Genomic DNA, 22,379 nt, shown 5'->3' on the forward strand with positions numbered 1-22,379 from the left:
CAGAATTTTTTTTATACGTCCACATTGAAATGTTATATATTGACAGGGATAAAATCTAATGATTCAGGTACAAGATTCCTTCAGTTGTATCGACTATGTTTTCACTATTCAATTTGATAATGCAGCTACATTAGAGACACAAAGGGAGTACTATCAGTTACTAAACCAATGTGGTGTGAGCAGAATCCTGATGTAATCAAACTTTTTTGTCCCCCGCCTTTCGAAGAAAGCAGGGGACTATTAAAATGGGTTCGTCCGTCTGTCTGTCCGTCTGTCTGTCCGTCACACTTTTTGGGACACAATAACTCTCTTCCTAATTGAGCTAGAATGTTCAAACTTGGTGTATGTGTTTATTAGGTCAATGCCTTGATGGAGTTCGAAGATGAGCATTTTCCGCTTAGGGTAAGCAGAGATAAGCAATTTGATTGGTTGATGCTTTGGGACACGATAACTCTCTTCCTAATTGGGCTAGAATGTTCAAACTTGGTGTATGTGTTGATTAGGTCAATGCCTTGATGGAGTTCGAAGATGAGCATTTTCCGCTTAGGGTAAGCAGAGATAAGCAATTTGATTGGTTGATGCTTTGGGACACGATAACTTTTAATTGAGCTAGAATGTTCAAACTTGGTGTATGTGTTTATTAGGTCAATGCCTTGTGGACACTAAAACCTAATTGAGCTAGAATGTTCAAACTTGGTCTAGGTGTTTATTAGGTCAATGCTTTTATTAGGTCAATGCTTTAATGCAGTTCGAAGATGAGCATTTTCTTTTTAGATTCATTATATCATTACCTTGACTAAGTTCGATGATGAGAATTTTCTGCTTAGGCTAAGGAGCGATAAGCAATTTGATTGGTCAAGAATTTGTAACATAACTCTGTTTTTATTGATGTAGAATGTTTAAACTTGATGTAGATGTTCATTATAATTATAAGTGAATGTCTTGACTGAGTTCAATGATTAACATTTCTCGCTAAAGCTAAGCAGAGCTAAGCAATTTCTTTGACTTTGATTCTATCTGATAAAGAGTGATGAAACTTAGTTTATAGTTGATAGTGAGTTTGATTGCTCAAAACTTTTGAAAAAGATAAATGTGCAATTAATCAACATGTGTCATCGATTTTTTTCCGGGATTTCGGCGGGGGACATCAGCCTCACTGTTGGCTTGTAGCTATGGTGATTGGTCTCGATGGTATTATATTCAGTTGGGTCATTCCTTGTTGCTCGAAATTCTCATGTTTACACCACTAAAACATTTTGGAGGGATTGAGAGAATTCTGGAATGTTTTCTATTCATGAGATCATGCAGATTACTACTTACTACACCAGAATGAATTGTATTTTTCAAGACATTTTTTCACATTTAGTAAATAACAAGATATATATAAACAACTTTAATTCAACCAATTAAGCCCTATATTTATTACTAACGAATCTATTTAATAAGAAGAAGCACTTAGTAAACATTTTTGTATGTAATGCGAATTAGTGTCATTATTAATTCTATTGGCCAGTCGAATATAACCTAACGATCTGATATTATTCTGTGATTTAGGAATAGATAAAGATTTATGACATGATGAAACAGGGTCATACATTGGTTGAAATTGTTCACTTTTATCATCATCTATTGTTTTGTTCACTTTTATGTCAATTTCAGAATTTGTTCTTTTAAACAAAATATCTTTTTCAGATTTATTTCCTTCTATTACATTTGTCAAGTTCACTTGTAATGTAGTAGGAGATTCTTCTTGGTAATTTTTCGTTGACAGATTTGGTGAACCTGGAACACTACGTACATGTCCGTCTTCCAAAGGTTGAGATTCCTGTTTATTATCACCATGGAAACTAGTGTTTCTGTCCTGGGCTTTCAGAATAAAAGCAGTTGTCATATTATATGTCGGTTCTTCCAATAATTCCTCAAGGTCTTGAGATTCTTCAATATTCTCTAATAGTTTAATGCGTCCAATATGGCCGACTTCCACAATTGTTGGTTTAGAATGTTTCATCACTGGCAGTGGGTAATCAATTTCTGGAGATAAAGATTTAGTACAAATTTTTGAAATTGGAATAAACAACGGTTTCATTTCTGCTGTAATTCTTTTATCAGACTTCCTTTGTGGACTTTTAAATGTTTTACTCTGCAAAACATCATTATTGTCAACTAAGTGAGATTCATTTTTCATGCTGCTACTTGATGAAGCACTGTCATTTAAATTACTGGACGTAATTGTACAATCATCTTCCTCTGGCTGCAGCTTCTCCTTATTGCTTTGACCTTTTTGTTCCTTCTGTTTTGGGGATGTCATGGTTTCAGAACATCTGGAGAAAGCCGGCGCTGTTCTAGGTCGGTATTTTGGTCGTCCTTTCAAAGCCACTATTGATTTTTTCATGTTATATCTGTAAATATAATTTTTTGAGTAACCATTGTCAACACCTGTTTGGAGCTGTTTAAGAAAATGTCCTTTCTGGCCTTCATTAAAAGAAGAATCTATCAAAACTTTATGTAGTCCTCTCTTATGTCCAGCATTATACCAGCCTCGATATCTGAAATAAGACAAAGTTTTATTTAATATTTTGGCTAATTCAAGGGCAATCACTTTGCAAATAATTCATGAATCCATTTTGATTTAAAATTCATCTGATATTTCAAGGATATAAGGCAACTAAAAAATTTCATTAAAATCAGATGAAAAATGTAGACCGACACTGACACTTGACTTATTAAGGCCAAGTCAATGACTCTGTGAATAATTCATAATCTCTGCTAAATTTCAACTCCCCCAAGACGTCATGATATAATGCAATATACTAATTAAAGTTTCATTCAAATATCATGTAAAAAATAAGACTCAAAGCCATTTTGACAAAGGCCAACAACTCCACAAATAGTTGATAAGTCAAGTTCAAATAAGAGTGAGATTTTGTTAAGATATTTGTCTACATTAAATTTGTGAGTAAAAAATCAATCATTAGTCTTAAAAAATAATTACATTTAAGTTTTTACAAGACTTCCATCTTACCTGGCATCACATGTTCTGAAATGGTGGACAGGATTGCTAGCTAAAGGATGAGCTAATTCTTCTACTATAGCTTGTTTATCTTTCTTCTTTTCTACAACTTTTACAGGTTCCTCCACTATCTCTTTCTCGACTGGAAAAACAAAACATTAAAGACATCATCTTCCCAGTTATTTAAATTGTGTAAAAAGAAATTTTCTATGCTGTGTAAATGTCATACAGTAGAATTTGTGTGAACAGCAACTCCTCAGCGATATCACCTTGTAAGCAGCCACGATAAATTCCTCTTGACGTGGCCAGCATTCTATTTTAGTTATAAATTTATCAAAATATTGCCTATTCAATGACCACTCTGGATATTTGATTTGCCATAATTTAATATTGCATACATACATATAGGGAATGGGTTTGTCTTAAAACCGTGAAGCCGCAGTTGCTCAGTAAGTAAGACACTGGATCACTAAGCAGGAGGTCTCAGGTTCGCTCCCGGGAATCCCACCATTGACCGAGAAAGTTCCTCTTGATTTTCTGGCATGGTTTCACCCTTTTCAGTTAATCAGGACAGAGGGCCTGATAAGGGACAACCTATTGTCATTTTGGTAGGACGAAAAACCAAGGTCCTGTATACACATTGGCATGCACGTAAATGAATCCTTTACAGATGGAATTCAAAATGCCTTGTTCGTGCAAAATTTCCCTCATTAGCCCAGTCAGTGCAGAAAAGTAGGATGATAGACCCCATTTTATTTCATTACTTTAAACCTCTTGTGAAGAATGGTATTGGTTTACTGTCAACAAATTAACAATCATTCGTCATGACTTTGAAAATCAAAGTATTTCATCTTACCAGGTTTTGAGTCTTTTTCCTTTTTTTCCCTATAACCAGGCAACATATAATCCATTTCTTCATGTAAACATTCTTCACTTCTTGTTTTCTGTGAAGTCAAATTTTCAGTATATAAAATGTACTTGATGTAGGATTCTACTAATGTAGTAGATGAATACTAAGCTTAAACATACATTATGCAAGAGCTAAATCGGTCTATTGCAGGTCTTTCTTTTGGCCTGAAATGTTATCTAAATTATTAATTAGACATTAAATAACCTATCCAGATCATAATCAACTCTAGATGGCATCGCTAGCCTGCGAACTTTAGTGGATTATGAGCCGATTTAGTGCATAACTTTCCTTCACGATTTAAAGATTAAATGTAAAATCGAGACTATGCTGTTTATCATACTGACTTTAGTAATGATGATCGAGGTTAGGTGGAAAATTCAATCGCTTAGTTGTTGGTTCATAGTGGATCAATTTGAATGAAATTTTTAGCAAATTGCCTTTACATTATCTAGTTTTTAACTATTATAGTGAGAACTGCCAACTCAAATCTCCCATAATGTATCTTTAACAATGGGACCACATTAAATAAAACTGAATTCAAATAATAACTAAACCTAATTATAGGATGCGTCTTTTTCTAATATGACAGGAAAATATTATTTCAGATCCTGTATTGTACCATGAGCGCTAACAACAAACAACTTAAATTTGATTAAAACCAGAGATTAGGTAAAGACAGTTTTATCGCCCTGAGCCAAAATACAATATTTTGTTTGTAAGACCAGGCAGAAAAATAATTGTGCTCTCATTTCATACTTTGTATAAGACAGGTCCAATAAAATTTTCATTAAATTATAGTTTGCGGTCGCCAAGTTTGAAATTCTGGATGTTTATTTTTATCTACTATGCCTGATATTTTTTAACTGTATTGAAAAGATATGGCAATGTTTTATTACTCTTTTTGAAAGATGATTGGGATATGAAATTAATCTCACTTCCTTAACATTTTTATCAATATATTTTTCACTCAATGTTACACAGTTTATGTAAATTATATGATAAATAATATTCGTACTATAAACTTACAACTGTAGTAATGGCAAATTGTAGTGAACCTAATTTATCTTGATATTGTTTAACTTGTAATGGTGTAACTATAGGTGGGGTCACTTCTCTATGGTACTCACTAGTTTTAGGTCTTTCTGGTAAAATTCTTGAGGCTGTCAATCAGTAAACAACAGAATATTTTCATATCAATAATTTCATTAACATAAAGATATTTCATCAACATAAAGATATTTATTCTTCGTAAAGATATTTCATCAAAATAAAGATATTTCATCAAAATAAAGATATTTCATCAACATAAAGATATTTCATCAACATAAATATATTTATTCAATGTAAACATATTTATTCAATGTAAAGACATTTATTCTACATAAAGACATTTATTCTACATGATAGCAGAATAAAAACATTTAGCAAGCAGTCAGGACCCTAATGTTTATAGGTTTCAGGACCACAAAGATCATCAGGTCCGTACATGATTAGGGATGGATAATCTTTGAAAATTCTGTCTAATTTTTGAAAATTCTGTCTAATTTTTGAAAATTCTGTCTAATTTTTGAAAATTCTGTCTAATTTTTGAAAATTCTGTCTAATTTTTGAAAATTCTGTCTAATTTTTGAAAATTCTGTCTAATTTTTGAAAATTCAGTTTAATTTTTGAAAATTCAGTTTAATTTTTGAAAATTCAGTTTAATTTTTGAAAATTCTGTGTAATTTTGGAAAATTCTGTCTAATTTTTGAAAATTATAATCTTAAGAAAGATACTCACATCTTGGTGGTGCCGATCTCAAACGTCTTTGAACCATTTTATACGCCTCACTAACACTTGTTTCTGTCATAGTCTGTTGGCTGAATTTACGATTATAGTGACTGAGTTGAGGTGCCGTGACAGGTCTTGGTCGGACAAAACCTGCTTTAGCTTGATAAACTTGTTTCTGTGAGTTGTTTATTTCACTTTTAAGTGGTTTATAATTAGCTTTATGATACTGGGTCTATAACAGATAATGATATCATCCATCATATTTATAACTGATCTCATATTATATCTCATGAAATAATGATTTTCTTATTTGTTATAAGACTCATGTAAAGACAATAATTATAGAGGTTATGGAAAACATGTACACACTTACTGGATTATTGAAAGAGCAAACCCTGTAAAAATTAAGAACAGAAATTTAAATTGGTGAGGCCAGAGTCAAATTCAAAAAATTAAATCAGTTGAGTCTTAAAGAGTGTCAACCACTGTGTCTGACTTTGCTATCTTCTGAAGTGCATTATTCACACATTTCTAGGTAATACCAACCCTCTACCAATGCAAGTGTAATATATAATATCAAATATGTTTAAATTTTGTTCGGATATGTTGTCCAATCTATGTATTGGGGATCTTGACTGTCATGGAAAAATATCTTGTCCAATCTATGTATTGGGGATCTTGACTGTCATGGAAAAATATCTATCCTGCTTCATAATTTATGTTCCTCAAATTCTAAAGAAATGTGGCAAACAAATTTCACCCATACTCCCGTTTACAAACTCCCACCATATTTCTTATCTAAGTTTTCTTACCAAGCCAAAAGAGGTGTGATTCCCTTATTCCTTGTCTATCCAGCAGAAATGTTACACAACTCTTAAAACCAATTTATTTATATAGAATGGTGTCTACATATATTTATACCATGTTGAATAAAATAGGTCGTTATAATATACATAAGTCAATAAAAGTGAAGTACAGGGACATAATAAATCATTATCTTTATTCTTATCATTTATCTCTATAAAATATTAAAGTGTATGCTTATTATTTCTAGAACAACTGGTACCACTTCTCATTAACCTAACTAACATCCTACAATTAATAAGCTATTAAGATGATATTTTCAACACAGGTGGCCAAGGTGGATTTCACACATCCACCCTCTTTATCCAAGTTTATAAACATCCAAATCTTTAAAAGAGACCATTTTGTTTATTAGAATTGGAAGTGCCAGTAGATATCATAGGTTGGTAACTAAGCTAAACTGGGATTTGACATGGCCTCTTAAAGAGACATAAGTGCTTTGGAGGTCTGGTCTGATTTGTAAAATGATGCTATTTTATTTGATGTGATTGGAGAGAGAGAGAAATGAGTTTTAATGTCCACTGACACAAACTAGGTCATTTCAGGAATAATATATGGTTCAATTTTATTTCAATAATACGCTTGTGCGTATGTGTCTTTAGCAGTGGGAGGAAACAGGAGAATCAAAACCACGCCAGTTGACTAAATGACAGACCTAATGATACAACGCGCTCGAGCTAACCATTTGACCATCTAACCCCCCTGATGTGATTGGACTATACAGATATATTGAATATTATATTATTCAAATTTAATTACATTTATTGTCTTGGACAGACTGATAATTAAATGCTTCATTAAAACTGTGCTCCTGATAATCATTCCAAATTTCATTCCATTATCATACTTTAACAAAAGCTGTAGCCATTTTTATGGCCACTAATCACCTAGAACAATACAGCTTAATGGACACATACACCCCCACCCCTCTAAAGATTTTCTTTATTATGTAGCTAATAACAACAAATTATCTAATAATTTTTTCCTTTGATATATGCACAGGGCACAGACATTTCCCAAATCTGGGTAGTTAGTTATTCCTATATAAAATTATAAAGAATGTGATAATTTCTAATCTATTTCACTTATTTAATTGCATAATTAGGTGAACTGCTATACATAGCTTATTGAATTCACTCTTATAGAATTATACTTGGGTAGGTCAAGAGTATAATGTTGTAAGTGTCTATATAAGGTGATTACAAGTGATTTATGATTATTGATTACAAGTTGAAATCAAAGACAATAAATACTTAAACAATCACTTGACTCTAAAGGACACATTTATTGATCTTACATTCCTACTTAAAGTCATAGAGTAAAAAGATATTATTAAAGGGGAATCTTTAGTGTAAAAAGATTTTATTAGTTAAACAGGAAATCTTTAGTGTAAAAAAGAGGAATCTTTAGTGTAATAAAGAGGAATCTTTAGTGTAAAAAGATTTTATTGATGGGGAATCTTTTGTGTAAAAAGATTTTTATTAAAGGGGAATCTTTTGTGTAAAAAGATTTTTTTAAAGGGGAATCTTTAGTGTTAAAAGAGGTATCTTTAGTGTAACAAGCGGTTGCTATGCAAGATACACCCATATTTTGCAAGAGATAAACAAAGAACAAGCTAAAAATAGCAGTTTTTCGAACAATCAGAGGCCATAATCCAGGATGTCACCGCTCTACATGGGTCAGTATCGAAAAGAACTAAGATCTTTGGGATATAAACATATCTTTTAAGTTTCATCAAAATTGGATTAAAATTGTGCTGTCTACAGGGTTCACAAGCTAAAGACGATATTTTTTTCGCATGATCAGGGGCCATAATCCATGATGGTACAGTCCGATACATGCCAGTATGGAAAAGAACCGGGATCTTTGGGATATAAACCTATATTTCAATTTTCATCAAAATCGGCTGAAAGCTTTGGTCTCTAGCGACATTTCAAATTGATCACGGAAATCAAAAGGCTTCTTCGTCTCATGACCTTAAACACTTTATGAATTAAAAGTCAATATGTTGAGAACTTTTGTTTCTAGAGCGTCCACAATTTTTTGGGAATGGACGGATACAAGGATGGAAAGGGGCAACGACAATATACATCCACATGAAAATGTGGGTGTATAGAAATATTTTATATATTAAAGAGGAATCTTTAGTGCAAAAAGATTTTTTACTAAAGGGGTGTCTTTAGTGTCAAAAGATTTTACATTAACTTGATTTGATTTTGTTGTTTAAATATTTCAATGTCTGTATAGTTTGTAATGTCAGCAGGTTTGTCTTATCAGTTTTGTTTTGCCTGTAGTACGGTCCTCCTGGCACTTACTAATTTTGTTGTAAATAGATCTTTTATTAAAGGGGAATCTTTACCTACAATTCTTATTGTCTACTTTTATATTAGTTTGCATCATAAAATATTAAAATGCAGATTATACACAACCAAATACAAAAGTTGACTTCCTAGATATTTTGCCAATAAAACATGCCTCATTTTGGTATAGGGATCCCCTTGCAATGTTGTCCTTTAATAACTCTAATAAATTCCTTTAAGGGAATACAACTTTCCTCATTCAAATGTAATAACTATAATAAATTCCTCTAAAGGAATATAACTTTCCTCATTCAAACGTAATAATACCAGACCTACTTCCAGAAGGAATATATAAAATGTTAAACTTACTCTTCTAATTCTATCTTCTGTAAGAACTGTTGGATCTTTAAAGTTTCGTTTACTTCCAAGATTTCCATGGCCAAAATCCATTTCCTCTTCAATATACTTTTGATTAAGTAACCCTGCAATTTTCTCATCATGGTGGCTCAGCAGATTCTCAAAATCAACAAGCTGCAATAATTAAATTTGATTAAAACTAAGAATGAATAAATGGAATGTGTACATCCGTAATAAACCACATGACTTTTTTTTAAGAGTTGCATCCCTTTCACTTAGCCCCTTATCATGGTCAACCTATTTTTGTATTCTAACAATAGATAAAAACACTTTTTAAAAACTTTTAGATGCATCCTTTTACATAACTAAGGATTTGATGATGTTGTTGGCAGAGTGAGAACTAGAAATTGCCAATTACTAAAAACAACACCATTTTTATACGTGTGGGTGTATCCGCCCGTCAAACTATCAACAAGTGACTTGTTAAGACAATAGAGGGCTAAAGTTTTTAAAGAAATCGTTGTGAAGTTATCCCTCCTTTGCAAATATCCTTATAAATGCGACAGACACAACAGTTTTTCTTCAGATTTGGTGTAAAGCATTAGGTTAAGTTAGTGAGAGGACAAACCCTATCCGCGACCTTTTGTTCTGCAGTTACCTCCCCTCTTCCAAAATCCTTGTTAACGAGAACGTGCTTGCTCCAATGTTACAAGGATCTCACCACAATTAGCAGATTTTTTGTATATGTAGGGGAGGTACTGAGCCTCATCGATTAGTTCCAATCTAGCAGCCAAAGAAGAAACATCAAGAAAACTCAAGACGATTGGTTGCATTTGCACATAGCGGGAGCGTGGCCCTGCTCATAGTATGAATTTGATCGGAGCTCGTTGGGTGCTATGGCTACTTGGTGAGATCATGGTGGAAGTAGAATGGGTGCATGGTCACTTTCTTGTGGATTGGGCTCTACACTGTCCCCACTCTCAGTAGACTTCTCTTACGTATGCTCTCGCCATGCTTTCTTTTCCACCAAGGCTTCTTACTACACACACACCATGCTCAATACATTATCGCTACGCTCTTGTCATTCTCAACCACATCCCTACAGACCTCAAACATGTTGACGTTACGCTCAAGAATACCATGCTGCACTGGCACAATGCTTCTGCTACACTAAGCGGGTATGGTGATTGTTTCATAACCGCATAATGAGGTCATGGCCTGTTGCGCTCTCCATGCCACTCTCAACCACAGTCTGGCTGAATTATTAGGTCACGGTGAGACGATAGTCTATGTTTGAGGGCACTATTAATTAAGAGTATTGCTTGAAGGGGGGCACCTAGCATGTTTGTTTGATTAAAACAGAGATACACTAGATTGTATGTTTTTCTTTCAAAATGAGGATATATAACCATATTAGGCTTTAATCATTGGCCCCAGAATAGTCTCAACACAAATAGAAATACAGGCTATAATTGCACAAATTAAATTTCCCTATATAACATACAGTCAAACCGGTACTAGTCTTTTCCTTCATTTTGTACAGCACCAACTGTATGAGTCCTATATATACAAGTTAATTATGTCCGATATCCATGTACTTCCACACAGCTCTCTCTAGTTATACTTCTATAACAAAGCTTTGTCTACTAACTATATTACCAGATTATAATATAATCTATTACATAATCATAATAATCAAAGATATTAGGCCACACAAATTAAATGATAGTTACTGAGAATACCAAGACATAATAAGTATCCACAACACAAATTACACTGTTAATCCAGATGATCTTTATATGTATCAAAGTTTGTAGTTATTTTCGATTCTATGTAATCAAATTACTTATAAATCATGTTATCTCAGCTTGTGACACTCATGATGTATGCATGCCTTTTTGGCACAACTTTCCCTAGTGGGTGCTGTATTTGAGTGAAACTGTAGTATACCAGATGGGAAATACAAGTTTTTATGAATACAGATTGTTACATTTGTAACTTAAAATGATTAGACCAATAAACAATGGTCATTTGTCAAGAATAATACAAGTACTGGATCTTAAACTGTCAGAATTTCTAAATTAACATACATATTCAACATTTAGTAAGACTAAAGTCTGATTAATGACAACAATTTATCCTGCCATAGATTTATTTAAATCATATGTGATATACTCTATCTAAAAGAGACATATGGGTTAAAAATTCAAAACATAACTATGCATAAATTTAAATGTTAAATTAGTCAAACTTGTTTACATATATATAAGCAATGTTGTTGTTGTTTTGTCCTAATGCTAATGCATTGTGTTATTGCTTTAAGTCAATCTGAAAACATTAAGCTAGTACATTATTATCATTTGGTGAGAATTTGTCCTGCCAATATCTATAACTATTTGATATAGACATGCACAGCCTGGATTAACATAATCTACTTATTTAAAGGAAGAATAATTGTCAGTGAGTCATTATATATTTATTGTGGATTTGTGGATATTAACCTTTCAATCACATTAATTTTATAGTCTTCACCATTTGGATGTTCAAGTGGTCTGACACATGCACTTTACATCACAAGGTCTGTTATTGATTCAAATCGCATATTTACGATCCTCCACTTGTATGTGACGAGGAGTAGGATTACCTTACCAACCTTGTTGATTTTCTCCGGGTCCTCCAGTTTCCTCCCACTAGCTACGCACCAGTGATTTATTGATATGAAATTGTAACATATGTTAGTCCCGAAGTAACGTAGAGAGAGAGAGAAATGGGGTTTAACGTCCACTCGACACAAACTAGGTCATTTTGGGACTAACATATGATTTAATTTTATTTCATGTAGGGGTCTTTAGCAGTGGGAGGAAACCGGAGGACCCGGAGAAAACCAACTAGGCTGGACAGGCGACCCTACTCCTTGTCACGTACAATCGGGGATTCGAAACCACGCCATTTGACTCAATGACAGGCCTTATGCATAGGCGTACGTGGCCGAACTTGTTTGGGGGGGCCAGCATATTTTACTGACAAATATATTTCTTTAGGTTCCGCGGAGCTGTGGGCGGCGAAGCCGTCTGCTCGCGAGCGCCGGAGGCGCGAAGCGTCTGACAGCGGGTCTGGGGGGCCCCCTCCAGAAAATTTCGAAAACCAGACGGCCGTAGACGCGATTTCCAAGCATTTCGAATACTTTCTAGTAATTTGTAGTGGGTAGTAAATTATGTCAGTTGCAGCATAAAAACTGGTAAAAAGTCATCTTTAAAATACAAGCTCTATTACTACGAAAACAAGAACAAGTCGAACGATTTACTTTTGCCACATTTTTCATTTTATGAGACTTCACATTTTTTATCCAGATCTCAGATGTATAGAAGACTTGTATATACTTTATTTTATACTGCTTTTCAGCTGCTCACTTCTATCACTGGGCTCGTCCGGTGCATGGAGTTGGATGCCAGTATACAGGAACACAGTACTCAAGAACTGAGAAAAGCCATGTGTACGTGCTAGTTCTATTCAGATGGCGTAGGTGTTCGTCATTGACTGGACTGCTTTCTTTCCGCTTCCATATTATTAAAAATATTCAAAACCCGACAGACGGCGCGACGCTTCCCGACAAACTGAGCATTCATTCCTGACAAGACTATAGCTTTCCCCGACAAGGCCATACCCCTACCCCCACCCCATTTTCAAAAATTCCTCGGCTAATGACATGTCTCACAATTCTGAGCTCTTTTCAGATTTCTATTTTTGTTCATGAAAATATTGGGGGGGGGGGGCAACTGACTATATGAGCTGTAGTCGAGCTGTCAGGGCACTGGATTCTAAACTAGAAGGTGGAACGATTAGAACCAAGGGTCGCACAGGGCTGACAAGGAAAGTGTGCCTAGTAGTTTGGATGGAACAAAAAAAATGAGGTCAGTCTGTGTTTAGTTTGGTGAACATGTAAAAGTATTTGGAAGTAGGAATTCAAGAGTAGATGGAAATGCTGCTGTCTAAGGTCAGATTCATCCACTCACATTGCAAACATAACCATAGAAATTCAAATCACCATTAGTATGGTGTTGAAAAGACATTATTCCATTCACTGAGATACAAGGTTTAGATATTTGGGCCAGTAATAAGACGTCCTATTTTTCTGCACAGACTGGGCTAACAAAAATGGGTATACATACAGTGTTCTATGAGAGATATTTTTCCCAGACAGTGGCACTACAGCCTGTCAGGGTTCTTTCACATGCCCGCCAATGTGTACACGGGGGTCTTAATTTCTTATCCCATCCGAATGACTAAACACTGGTCCTTGTCAGGCCCTCTGTCCCTGCACCACTGATAAGGGGAAACAATGTCAGAAAATCCCTAGGAACTTTCTCGGCCAACATTGGGAGTGAACCTGAAACTTCTTGGATAGCCGGCCAGTGTCTTAATCACTGAGTCACTGTGGCTCCATCCAATGTGACAACATAGTTAGATGTAATCATAGCTCTAATATTTAGTTATATAACTAGATAAATAAAAAGAAATATGCTAATAATTACCTTAAAAAGTTTATTTTCTTTATCAGGAGATAAATGATCGTGATAAGGTTGAAAACTTTGATACAGATCACACCTATAAAAAATGTCAAATACATTCACAACTATTAATAATATATTGATAGCATTATCTCATATCACTTCCTATTTGTTTGGTTTAAACAATATTTTCCTTCCTGTATGATATGAGTATATGAAATACTGATAGAATAGATCTGAAAACAAGACAAAGCTTATATAAATTAATCTCCTATTTCTATGACAAATTTTCCTTCACATAACTAAGAATTGTACTTTTGTATTCTTGACTGAGAACAAAAGGTTGATATTATCTCTACTCCATTTAAACAATGACAGAATTTAAATATCTTACCATAAAATAAGATCTAAAAACTCATATAATTGAATTCTTGCCTTTTCTTCAAAATCATCTTTCATATGTTTTATTCTGTGCATAAGTTTCATTGGAGCAATCATTCTACCACACATCTGTAGAAATAAAATAAATTTTGACCATAAATTAGTTACATCACTAAGCATTTACTCCAAGAATTAGTTACAGCTCCGATTGTTTACACTGAGAACTAGATACAGCATCGATTGTTTACACCGATAACTAGTTACAGCACGAAACATTTACACTGAGAATTAGTTACAGCTCTGATTGTTTACACTGAGAACTAGATACAGCATCGATTGTTTACACCGATAACTAGTTACAGCACGAAACATTTACACTGAGAATTAGTTACATGACAAAACAGATTCACAGAGAATTATTTACCAGTGAAGTACCAAGCATTTAAACTGAGAATAACCTACAGCACTGAGTGTATACACCGAGAATTAATTACATCAGTGAGTTTTTTCAATAAGAATTAGTTACAGAATCTAGTGAATACACTGAAAATAAGTAACAACACAAGCAGGTCTACCGAGAATTAGTTACAGCACCTAGTGTATGTATCACCAAATATTAGCTACAGCACCTAGTGTATACATCCACTGAGAATTAGTTACAGCACTGGGTGTATACATCGAGAATTAGTTACAGCACTGAGTGTAATCCATACTAAACAAAAAGCACATTAAAGGGGAACAACTCTTCAGTTCAGCAAGAGTAACTATTCATTGCTTACTTCACATAAACAGATCAACACCAGGCAGTGTGCTATGAGGGAAATTTTGTTCAGACAGCCATGCTACAGATAAACAACTGACCAGCAATAAAACAGTATTTAGCTACAAACTTGACATAATTTATAATATCAATAAAGTATACTTTTACTAACACCAATAATACTTTTACCTACATTAAGTTATTTATTACCTACTTATAGTACAAATAAAACACTAAATAAAAGTCTATATTGTTTAAATTTATGACCACAAAGATGTGATTATAATAATACTATGTTTTACCTTGAGAGCACGAAGTAAGATATGTTGATTAATTATCATTCCCTTCATATCTACAGCTTCATATGTTTCATAGCCTATTCTAATATTGTGGAGTTCTTCAAACCTAGAAAAATAAAATATTAATATTTCAGATTAATACTTGTACTTAACTCCCACTGAATCTGGCCTCAACTTCACAGAGCATTCTCAGATTTAAGGAACTACATGCAAATTTTGTGTTTCTGGATCAAAGACATTTCTTATAAACAGAGATTTTAAGTTGAGTAAATTCTTAACTTAAGTCTGAGAAAGCTTTGTGAACTTGATGTCAGGTCCTCTACAGTAATGTATTTACATACTCAAATAAAATATAATGATTCCGTAATTCAGCATTCCAAAATAGGGTGAGTAGCCCACTTCACTTTCTAATATCCAGTACAGTCTGTATCTTAATGAAAACTGAAGAGTGGAAGATTAATGTAAGTACTGTTCTTATCAAGGATTCCACTTAAAAATTTGTCAGGCAGTCATTTTTTAATGTACTACGGATTAGCAAGATAATTTCTCCGAAGAATATGACAATATTTTTTTAGCAAAATAGCCTTCCAACCCAACGTTTTTAGATAGGCTAATTTTAGATGTTATTACATATAAAAACTGTAAAGTAGCCTATTTAATTTGATTTGTTGTTTAGGATTAAATTATGTTAAGCTCTAATTTTGTGAGATGTAACTTGACTGATAGGCAAGTTCTCCTGTTGGTCAATTTTACTGCCAGTCAGTCAAATCAGAGTCTAGCAAATATGACTGAAACTAAAGCCCTGCTCCTAGCATTCCCAGACACACATTTCCTCACACTAATAGCAATACCTTACATTCTTGCACTTTTTATGGTGAGATATGAGACACATTGACCCTTATAACTAGGTCACATGATGATCAAACAAGAGATTGATTTACAAATGCAGTCTGGGAGCGATTAAATATTAAAATTTCTAAATTTGTCATTCCAACTCAAATCTTTCAGTTCTCAGCACTATTGCTACACCACCAGTTATATAATACTTACATTAATGCTTTATGATTGAGTAAATGTAGACATTTACTAATTACACACATATTCCAATCAGCTGTATGCATATTAAATGTTTGGTGTAATACAGTTTGTAATATTTTATAGTCCATCATTTTCATCATCTCCTGGAAAATATAAATAATATAAATAAATTTGACATTAAAAAGACCGGGTTTGACCCACCACATTCTAGATGGGAGTTCAGGTGGGTGTTCTATAAGTTCTTTTAAATACATTATTTTTTTACATTATAATGCACATTTTTAAATCAAAACATCCATTACAGTATATTTTTAAATTACAGTACATGATGACAGTACATTTTTAAATTACAGTACATTTTTAAATTACAGTACATTTTTAAATTACAATTACAGTACATTTTTAAATTACAGTACATTTTTAAATTACCAATCGTGGCAATTGTCCAATTTTATGAAGAATATCATAAGTCTCACAACTACACCATGTATAAATTTCTTCTTTTTATAACAGAATTGTAATTTTCTCAAGTAATTATCTCAGTGTAATGTGATAGATTTATTGTAACCTAATCTGAGGCCTATTGAGAAGTCATCTTACTCTTGTTTAATAATTCATTTTCAGAGTGGTTGCAAAAGTCAAGTGTCTCTATAAAATCATAATACACAAGTCACAATTCTATGGAATACAATTACTGTTCATTACTGAGTGATGTTTCAACTAGGCTTCTATAGTCTTTATCAAGCTATGATAAAATATAAATGTTGTTGTTGTTTATAACAATTTTAATATCCAATACAGTAAAAGGGTTTAAGTCCACTCGACACAAACTAGGTCATTTCGGGACTAACATATGGTTCAATTCTATTTCAATAATTCGCTTGTGCGTAGGGTCCTTTAGCAGTGGGAGGAAACGGGAGTACCCAGAGAAAACCCATGAGGTTGGACAGGCAATCCTACTCTTTGTCACATACAACTGGGGTATCAAAACTGCGCCAGTTTACTCAATAACAGACCTTATGATGCAGCGCACACACGCTAAACATTCGGCCATCCAACCCCCCAAGAGTTTTAGATTTTAGATGTTAAGTCATCATCATATGGTCATAGTTGTATATACAATTTCTGAGGAGGGGAGGGGCAGAAATTTTGAATCCACTTTAACTTATCGCCTCCACAGGTTTTGGGGCACAGCCTTCTATAAACATACATCTGAAGTCAAATTTCACCAAAGAAATAAAATTATCAGGTAAATATTAAATTACCTTTAAAGTGACACCTTCTGTTGTAGAATAAATCTCATCTGTAATATTAACTTGAAATATTTCTACCCGATACTGAAAAATGCAAATACATAACATCTTATACAAGCAACATTTTATCAATTAAATAAGATTCATCTACTTTTACAGTATCATTTTCTTAATACTTTACAATAAAACAGATATTTTTCGTATCCGTTTTTTTAAACTATACTGAAGATGTGAAAAATCTGGTACTATATTATTAAAATTCATAGATAATTGTATTACTTTGAAATTTTCCTAGGGGAGATTATATAGCAATTCCCAAATGTGGTGTATGAATTTTTGTACATGAGAATGAGTCAAGCAGATCTAGCACATTACAAATGGACATTTATTACTATTATTATCATGAGGTACTGAGGAAAGTGACACAATATACCAGGAAAAGGCTAAAACACGGTATTTGTGTCTCATCAGGGTGAAAAAATTAATTGCTTCGCAGTTTTAAGTATTATTAGTTCAATATTTTGGTCATTAAAATTTATCCTTTTTTCGCTTCAGCAGCTGTTGCAAATACACTTTTGTGAAGCTTTTTAAGTATGGGTCACTATAATGGTCACTTTATGGTTACGGACACTACGTAACCTTTAAATAGTGAAAAAAAATTCAAATTCAAATGAATAAAAAACATTTTAGATTTTAAAATTTCACATATATTGAAAAATATAATATTACTGAAGATCACATTTTTATTGTAAGTCTTCATTGTTTTTCAAGCACATCACTGTGATGCTGAAAATTTGACAGAAACACATGTTTTTGTAATTTAGTCATAACTCCCTTAATACACTGTCCATTTGTATAATTCAACTACCAAAATGTATTCTAGGAAATGTTCTATAGTGTGTTTATATCCTTTTCAAAACATATATTAATTTGAGTTTCAAAATAGAATTTATTGAAGTGAGACAGTTTAACGCAAAAAATGGCTATTTTTGGGACATGTTTATTGCCGTAACTCAACAACGAAGATATATATTGACTTGAAATTTGGTGGTCATTAGGAGAGGTCATTATTACAAATGTTGAATATAAGAAATGGACTGTAAATTCTGGAAGTTGTTTCCAAATTGTATATACCATCAAAAAATTGATAACTGGACAAATATTGTGTTTTAGCCGAAATCAAACCTGTTGTACAAGTCCAAGGGACCTCATTTTGGCTAGTTCCACTGACATTCCCCTCTACCCCATTTGGAATTTTGTTCTTATGGGCGTGCAGAAATCTCTTATCTTCATGCATTTTGAAACCTTTATCTGTTTTAATTATCATTTAATTTTTGTTCTATATTACACGTGTGATAAATTCTATTGATAGGGTTTGAAAGTGTTTAGGAACTGTACTTTATTGGCTAATAAAGCCTAATATCTTGCAATAATTTGCAAGTATGTTTTCATAGTGTTTAGCTTAAAAATTGTCTCGGGGATAAGCCCCATGAGCCCTATTTTGGGCCAATTACACTGATAGCCTCCACCCCCAAATACTGATTTTATTACCATAATCATTTAGAGATACATGTATTTTAAAATTAAAATAACTGGATAGAGTAATAAACTATAACACATAAGTATAGAAAACAGTTACTATTATATTGGGTCATCATTTCAAAGAGTAAGATCACTTGTACTATTATTTCAATATAAAGATGAGAGAATACAAAGAATTCAATTTTTCAGGTTGACACAGTTAATATATAGGTACAATATGATTATAATACAATAGGTATCATATCATATAATCAACATGTCATAACATACAATACAGGTAACCCACTTTCTATTTATATCAAATCTAATATATCAGTGGTGTCTTTATTAACAGATTATCTTTTATAAATAGGATTAACAGTTTATTTGGGGGGATTATCTATCCATATACATCCGTATATATTTACTTTAAACATATGTTTCTATGTAAATATATATTTTGTATTAAATGAATAAGGTCTACACGATCATACAGCTATTTACATTTGAATAGAAAACGAAATTCTTCACCCCTTTATAGCACTTAGCAACCCAAGTCTCTGTCTTGGCTGACAAATAAATGATTTTTTTTATGTCCACTACCATGAAATTGATTAATCCTTTATCTTATTAACTGTCATTTGGCTATTAAAATCCACTAGATAAATTGTCTATTACATTAAACCTATATATCAAGCATGTCTTAATATCTATTTATCAATATATGTACCATCATAATAAGTTGTATTTACATATACCATAATCTTTTACATTACATTAATTTACTTGCATGAGGTTATCAAAATACACCTCTCTACTTAGATAAGCTCAGGTACCCACATTTGTTTCTGGAAGGAATCATTTTTTTATGAATAAATGATTTTACACTTATTTTTTGTCCAATAATTACCATTAAAAACAGACATTTTAATTATAAAAGTCACAATAAGTCAGATTGTTCACATTCATCTCAAAAAGTAAAAAAAATCAACTTTTATTTACTATTGTTGTTTATATCATTTAGCTAATAAACAAGATAGTGGATCACCAACTTTGTAATGTTGTTTTCAAATATAATGAAACCTTTATATAGAATTATCTTTTACTTACCCCTAATGCTCGAGCCAAACACCTAAAAATAATATATAAAAAGTTTATGTTAATAAAACCAATTCTTAATCTAGATGATATATCAAGAACACTGGTAATCCACCACTACTACCTGGTGCTTTAACGTCTGCTTCCACAGAAGTGATATCGCAGACAAGACATAGGAGACCGAGGCTTCTTCCAGTTTTTAGAATATAATTTTGTAATCTTTCCATTTGACTGGTAATCCACATTATTGACTAATCCTTTATACTATAAATCAGTTTCACATTCACACCACACATCAATAGTTCAGAGTTACATTCACACCACACATCAATAGTTCAGAGTTACATTCACACCACACATCAATAGTTCAGTTTAACACTTACACCACACTTCATTAGTTCAGTATCACACCTTAGATCTCTTGCATGTCAATAGTTCAGTATCACACCATGCATCTGTTACATTTCAATAGTTCAGTACAACACCATACATTCATTACATTTCAATACTTCAGTATTACACCATATATTCATTACATTTCAGTAGTTCAGTATTACACCATACATAACATTTTACTACAACATTGTTACTCTACACATTACATTATTAATATTACAGACACACCACACATTACAGCTATTACACTATACATTATATTTCAACATTACAGTGACATACCATACATTACATATTAGTATTTCAGTATCACACCATACATTGCATTTCTGACCTAGCATCATATCACAGTGCCAAATTAACATTGGGTCAGGGTTAAAGTGGTGTAGTGTTTAGCACATCTTACACTGGTGTAGGACTGGTGTAACACCATGCTAACCATGCTATTTATTTCAAATCTAAGTTGAAGACTGTGGTATTGAGATTGTGACCTATTTATACCATTTGGACACAAGTGTATCAACTGTGCTACCCAAACACTAATTTATACCTGTTGGAGCTGTTTATTATGTCAATATTTTCATTACTCTTTTTTAGATTTCATTAGTTCATTTCACCATACATCTATAATTTCATATTTTGTAATTTACTTACTCTAGACCTAATTATCTACAATACAAACTTACCCCAGTTCGCCCCAAGTGAAGAAATTGGATTTCTTTGGATATTTCAAATGAAACATTTTGAAAATAGTCTGTAAATCTGCTTTAAGAAATCCTTCACGTCCACGAAGGTATAGTAATCCGTTATATAACCGAAAGCACCGATATAACACAACACACCCCTCATCAGCTTACAATATTCCTTTATATTCAGTATAAATTCATAAATTAATTAATCTCTAGAATTGTATCGGACTCGCAAAAAGAAACGATATTTCTATATAATAAAATGGATTCTAGCATAAAATCACGTACGGCCATATAAAGCGACCTTTCATGCTACTAAAAGCCAAATCATGTAAGAATGAAAACAAAACTGACGGTTGACACGGTGTGAATAAGAAAATTCAATATCCCCACTCATAAATACAATATCGTATTAACAGTCTTTTCATTGCAGTGCTCTTGTTATTTCAAGTAGATCTACATTTAGATATATTCACACTCACTGCTCAATACTGTAATTTACTGATAAGCTTTACCATTACTTTCATATTGGGTCTAGTCTATTATAGCCCACGGCCCATCCAACTGATCAGAAATTGGCGGGAAACGGTTTAAACACGCGGTCCAGATTAATAAGACGACACCGGTGTCGTGGCACTAATTATAACATTCTGTACACAGAGATCCACCTACTTCATACTTCGAGAATAGATCTCTACCCTGAATGACCGCCATATCCAAACATTTATTTTGTAATGCAGTTCTTCTCCGTTTCACATCTTTAATACACACTACGACTAAATACACGTTTTCAATTTTACTAAATGGAAGTGGAATAAATACATATAAGAATCACCCAAGAATTCTGGATTTATAAAAGATGTTACTGAAGATTATTACAACTATGAACTCCGTTGCACTATTCAGCGGAAAAGGGGCGATGTTGTTTGACTGCCTCCCCAAGAAAAAATTGTTTGTTTAAAATAAAATGAATTTCATACCTAGGTGGACCAGATGGGAAGGGGGGGGGGGGGCAGTGGGTGGCAGCTGCCACCCTAACTTCAAGACAAATTGACTTTTCGGGCAGACGGAAAGTGGAAAAAAAAATAAAAAAAAATAATAGATCATCCTGGTTGGCTAAATAACTGTCTTTTCGGGCACACCGGTAAAGTGAGAGAAAAAAAATTACCGTATCATCTTGTTGTCCGAAATCTAATAAAACACTAATTTTACCGCGAATTTGTAC

At 33.1% G+C, this 22,379-nt stretch overlaps 1 protein-coding gene across 1 annotated transcript; it reads right to left on the reverse strand.

The window, feature by feature from the left end:
* Positions 1-1,380: 1,380 nt before the first annotated feature.
* LOC126824317 (uncharacterized) lies at positions 1,381-21,603 on the reverse strand. Its single transcript, XM_050553518.2, has 13 exons — positions 21,152-21,603; positions 20,082-20,103; positions 17,463-17,534; positions 16,210-16,340; positions 15,163-15,265; positions 14,114-14,229; positions 13,744-13,816; positions 9,224-9,385; positions 5,700-5,922; positions 4,947-5,080; positions 3,867-3,954; positions 3,023-3,152; positions 1,381-2,546 (listed from the first exon to the last, which is right to left on the reverse strand). Exons 1-13 carry the CDS (start codon positions 21,205-21,207, stop codon positions 1,439-1,441), a joined length of 2,418 nt encoding a protein of 805 aa, XP_050409475.1. The 5' UTR covers positions 21,208-21,603; the 3' UTR covers positions 1,381-1,438.
* Positions 21,604-22,379: the final 776 nt, after the last annotated feature.

Source organism: Patella vulgata, chromosome 6 (assembly GCF_932274485.2).
Source record: "Patella vulgata chromosome 6, xgPatVulg1.2, whole genome shotgun sequence".
In the NCBI taxonomy this organism is placed as follows: domain Eukaryota; kingdom Metazoa; phylum Mollusca; class Gastropoda; family Patellidae; genus Patella; species Patella vulgata.